This window comes from Sinocyclocheilus anshuiensis, unplaced genomic scaffold (genome assembly GCF_001515605.1).
Source record: "Sinocyclocheilus anshuiensis isolate Anshui unplaced genomic scaffold, SAMN03320099.WGS_v1.1 scaffold880, whole genome shotgun sequence".
NCBI lineage: Eukaryota > Metazoa > Chordata > Actinopteri > Cypriniformes > Cyprinidae > Sinocyclocheilus > Sinocyclocheilus anshuiensis.
The window spans coordinates 26,350-31,272 of record NW_015548254.1 but is presented as its reverse complement, the minus strand read 5'-3'; the positions used below and the strand labels follow the sequence as shown (position 1 = coordinate 31,272).

The following is a 4,923-nucleotide window of genomic DNA, read 5'->3' as shown; positions in this document are numbered from 1 at the left end:
GTGACAGAATAGCGGACCTCAACAATCAACTCAGTGGGGTTTTCACTTTCAAATCCCAAGGACTGTCTGTTACAAAATGTCTGCTCGTTGGAGGAGTATGTGGAGGAGTTTTTGGAACTGTATCACAAGTTACACTTGAATTATGAAGCTCTCAAATACTCCTTCTGGAGCTGGATGGATGACATCCTTCGCCAGATGCTGCTTATGAATAAGGGTCATCGGCCACTGTTGGAAATGAGTGATAAAATACATTTATAGACAAGTGTTATCCAGTGACAAAGCGTGTGATCATGAAACAACATTTTTTTAAGAGCATTTCCCTTTATTAATAAACATATTGAGAAGGTGGGAGAACATTTTACCTCATTTATGTTACATGTGAATCAAACTCATGTTGACATTACTAGTATCATAATCTACTGCATTTTACCACTTGTTTCTGCAGTTGCTGCTTCATCCGTGTATTTTTTGTGCTGATAAACAAAGGTGAGCACCTAAACAAACTGCATTTGAGAGTTAAATTAATGCTGCATGTATAAATGTCAGACTGTGTTTACAATTAAAGTGTGATTTCACTGTGTCTGCAGGTCACAGTAGAGGCAGGCTGTTATTGGCAGTTCTGTTGTCCTTCCGTGTTCTTCCAAAGATTATAATAAACTTCAAGACAGTGATGTGCTATTGATATAGTATAATCAAGGGTAAAGATTCAGAATTGGGACAGGACCCACGCTACAAGAACAGAGTCGAAACTTTCCCAAAGGTGTATAAGAGAGGAAACTTCTCCATCAAACTCAACAATCTTCAACACACTGATGCAAGGAAAACATCAACGGTGTGTAAACTGGTTGGTTGAATAATGTATACTGATTTTAATTAAAAACGTTTAATTAATTCTGAATACAATGAGTATTTTACCAACTATAATATTCCAGTCTGAGTGCTGCTGTATATAAATTAATGACAGATCTGTTGTCTTTATCACAGTGCAGTGATTTTGTTTGTTCTTTACTGTTTTGTTGCAGAATCAACAGCAGAAAAAGAAAACTAATCCACTGAACAAGAAAGCCAAGGAGAAGAAACCAGACCAGACAGTGTGGGGACTCCATCCCCTTTGCTTCATAGGACAAGATATGCTATTATCATTGCCTTTGTATTACTTATAATTGCCTGTTTTATCATGCATATTTTGAGAAAAAGAATTCAAGCTGCCTCATTTTCTTCAGTCATGACTGAAGAACAAGCAACAGTGATATAAATGACAAATAGGTCCAAAAGTTACTTTTCACTTTCTGTAACATTTCTGATTATTGTCTACTAGCTGAATTGTTACATCTTTCTTTGGTCCTTTCTTTTGGTGCGGTTACATTCTTGCTGAATTAATTGCATTGTTCTTATTTTATAACAGAATGAGACTGAAAGATAAAAAAAAAAACATGCTTTTGCTGTAGCTAAAAGACAAACGAGCCTGTCAGTATGTTCCTGCCTTAATTCTGTATCACAAGTGTTCTTTGGTCAGTGTTTGCCAATATTAAATGTATTTTGTATTCTTTATGTATTGTTTCATGTTTATGTTTAAATTATAACCACACATTATTTATCAAATGTTATCCATTAATTCCTGATAGCATATCATTTGAATTATGTCTGTGCACAAAACAAAACTTATAAAAATGTGCACAAACATCACATCACTTTTTATTGTAGAATAAAATGTGAAGTCTCTTCAGGTGTCTTCATTTATTTTATTAACAAATCGTGAACTTCCATTCTAAAATCTTAGACAAAGTTTCACAGGGAATGGTTTAAAATACAACTTAAACGAGAACCTAGCCCTAAAATCAGAGGAAAAGGATAAGTTGATCAGAAGTCCTTAACTCATGCCTAACCCTAAACCCAACCTTGAAATCTGATTGATTGATAGGGATGTTGTTCCAGGACCAACAAGGATGTTGATCTAGGAAACATGTCCTACTTGGCAAAGTCACATTCACCTCTATGTACAAAATCCTCAGGGAAAGTCGCAGATGTGCTCTTAGCCAACTTGTATGTCAAACATACAGTTTGCACCACGAGCACCTTTTTTTTCTGTCATGTTTGCCAGTCATGTTTGCAAAAGTGTCTAAACATCCCTAAAACAAGATCAATTTAAGAAAGAAGCAAAGATATTAAGTCCTGTTTTCAAAATGTATACTATTTGAAGTCATTAGCAAATAGTTCCAAGCATAAACAACAAAATATAGTAAGGGTTGTGCTCAAAACTAGAACAATAAACAAGGCTAATGAATTTTGACATTTCTGTCATAACAATTGCAACCATTTCTACTGCTCTACTAGCCTCTTTCTGACTTGTTTGTATAGGTCTTTGTCTCTCTGTTGTGTGGCACCCTCTACTGGACAAAATCTAAACCAACTCTTTGAGATTTACAGTGACCCCCCAAAAATATTTGGACTCTTGAGCCAAACTTAAACATTTCTTTGCATTATATAACAAATGATCAAACAAAATGAAATTTATCTTAAAGAAAGTGGTTCTGTAAATTCACTTAAGTGAACTTATCCTTTTGTTTGCCAGTAGCAGCATCATTCAGTCTAACCTATACAAATGTATAAAGAAAAATGCCAAGACCCAAAAACAAGCCCAACATGTCCCTTCCCATTTCTCGAATGTTCAAATCTGCATAAAAGCAAGTAGTGACATCAGATTCTGTCTTTTAGATGATCAACCTCTTCTTTCTTCTCTTGATCCTGATTTTTCTGATTCTGCCAATTCTTTCTCATGGACTCGATCCTTGAGCCCTCAAAGAGCTGCGCCATGAAGGCCAGGCCTTCACGTTTAATATATGACTTTCCAGCAAAAGTGTAGAGAACAGGGTTTATGCAGCTGCTGATGAAGGTGATAATGGAGCTGAAGCCTCTGAATGATAGCCAGATTTCATCTAGTCTGTGAGGAAGAGGATAAATTAGTCGCTTAACTTTTGTAGATACTAAATTATTTACTTCATACACACAATGAAAGAACTCAGAATATTATTTATCTCAGTGTGTGTTCAGCTAAGTTCACCTGGCTTTTGCATGGGAATCTTCTGGGAGAAAAGTCCCAGCAATCTGTGCAGGAAAGTCATAATCAACACTCTTAGATATGATAATCCCATTTTAAGGGATCTATGGTGAATACCCATAAAGACACATTTATAATTTGTAAAATAAAAATTTTTTTTTTTTAAATATATATATGTGCAAAACATTATCATGAAAATATTCATGTTAAGTTCAACCAGAAAAGATAAATTTCATGATTTCCCACTATCTTCTGTTTCATTTGAGTTGCACACACACCTCCACCATATTCATGATGTGGAAAGGAAGCCAGGTCAAGCCGAAGGTGATGACGATCACCAGGATGAGTTTCTCACTTCGGATGTGCCTACGAAATCTTGTCTTGCGAATTCTGCGCAGGATACACATGTAACTGCTAATGATCAGCCCATACGGCATCAAGAAACCCAGCACAATTTCCAAACAGTGCTGCAGTATCATCTAAAACAGAGTGAAGAGCCTGCAAATAATTAATAAACATCATTTCATCTCATATGTAAGTTAATTTTGAGATCATTTTCAGATTAATACAATGATTGATTTAGACTTCTCCATAAGTATGTTAACATGCCCTAATTTTTGCCAATCAGAATGAATCCAATCTGATTTCAGTTTCTGAACGTTCTATTTTTATGAACCTTAAAGCATACAGCCCGATTCACATATTTATGTGCATTACATGAAACTTCAGCACATGCATAGTGCCCAGTCAACACGTTCAGAACTGGACAGTACGATAATAGAGCTACCGTGAGTTTTTGCCTTGATATCTAAAAAGAAAGCTGACATATAAATCTCAGATGAGCCTTTAGTTAATATTTAGTAAATATTCCGTATTGTCAACTGACAAGTTGCTAAAAATTTTTCCTGTTGATTTTAGGTCTACACCAACCTTTTCATTCCAACTGAAATTTCATTCAGATTGAGGTGTTTTTGCATGAAGCCCTTTTTAGTCCGACTGAGCCATCAATCCGATTATTAATGGATTATTTGCATAGTAATAACTGAAAGAGCGAGACATTCTTATAGATTGTGTTTGATCACGGACCCTTTTCACACAAGTTTATTGAAGTGGAATGCATTATAGACAGATAAACCACAATGCCCTTGCTTCCACCAGATTTCTACTATATTAGGCCAATGTGTGTCTATTGCTGGAGCAGACATTAACATTGTGTCATTAACTATGATTTTTGTCTTTAGACTAGCAAAAGACAGTTTACCCTTGTGTCTGTACCCTTCTATGACAACTTCCACTCTGAAACACAGAAGCTAAAATAGGACCATTGCATCAGAAACCTCAGTTGTGAGGCTACATGTGCAATTCAGTTGTAAAAATGCTTAAAGGGGTCATATGATGCTTTTTTAAAGATCATTATTTTGTGTATTTGGTGTATCAGAATATGTTGACATGCTTTAATGTTCAAAAAACACATTCTTTTTCAAATACTGTACATTATTGTAGGTCCTATGTGCCCCGCCTCTCTCAAACGCTTCGTTTTCTACAAAGTCCCTCCTTCCGACAAGCGCAGTCTGCTCTGATTGGCCAGCTGACCCAGTGCATTGTGATTGGCCGAACACCACAAGCATGCGTCGGAAATGTAACGCCCCTTACCATAATCGCGAGCTTCATCTTTCAAAATAAATGTAAAGACAGAGCCCGAAAGGGGAACAGTCACGTGACAGACACAGTGATGAAGCTGGTATGTGTTTGCATTACACAAGCCACGGTTAAGACGGTTGTGACCCTGTCTCTCTCTCACACACACGCGCGCGCACACACACACACACACACACATGATGCGCAAAACTCCGCATTTGAACAGT

The 4,923-nt window shown here is 36.5% G+C and overlaps 1 protein-coding gene and 1 long non-coding RNA gene across 2 annotated transcripts in view; one reads left to right on the top strand and one right to left on the bottom strand.

Annotated features, from left to right (window-relative positions):
* Positions 1–312: 312 nt before the first annotated feature.
* Positions 313–1,621, top strand: LOC107655360 (uncharacterized). The gene is made up of 4 exons (XR_001630428.1): positions 313–345; positions 446–486; positions 588–832; positions 1,023–1,621. It is a non-coding gene; the product is annotated as an uncharacterized LOC107655360 (long non-coding RNA).
* Positions 1,622–2,697: 1,076 nt separating this feature from the next.
* The window catches only part of LOC107655323 (leukotriene B4 receptor 1-like), a 4,031-nt gene continuing 1,805 nt past the window's right edge, over positions 2,698–4,923 (bottom strand). The window contains exons 2-4 of the mRNA XM_016442785.1: positions 3,337–3,537; positions 3,062–3,105; positions 2,698–2,941 (exon numbers count right to left, since the gene is read on the bottom strand). Coding sequence (XP_016298271.1) covers positions 2,698–2,941; positions 3,062–3,105; positions 3,337–3,537 — 489 coding nt within the window. The remainder of the gene's footprint in view (positions 2,942–3,061; positions 3,106–3,336; positions 3,538–4,923) is intronic.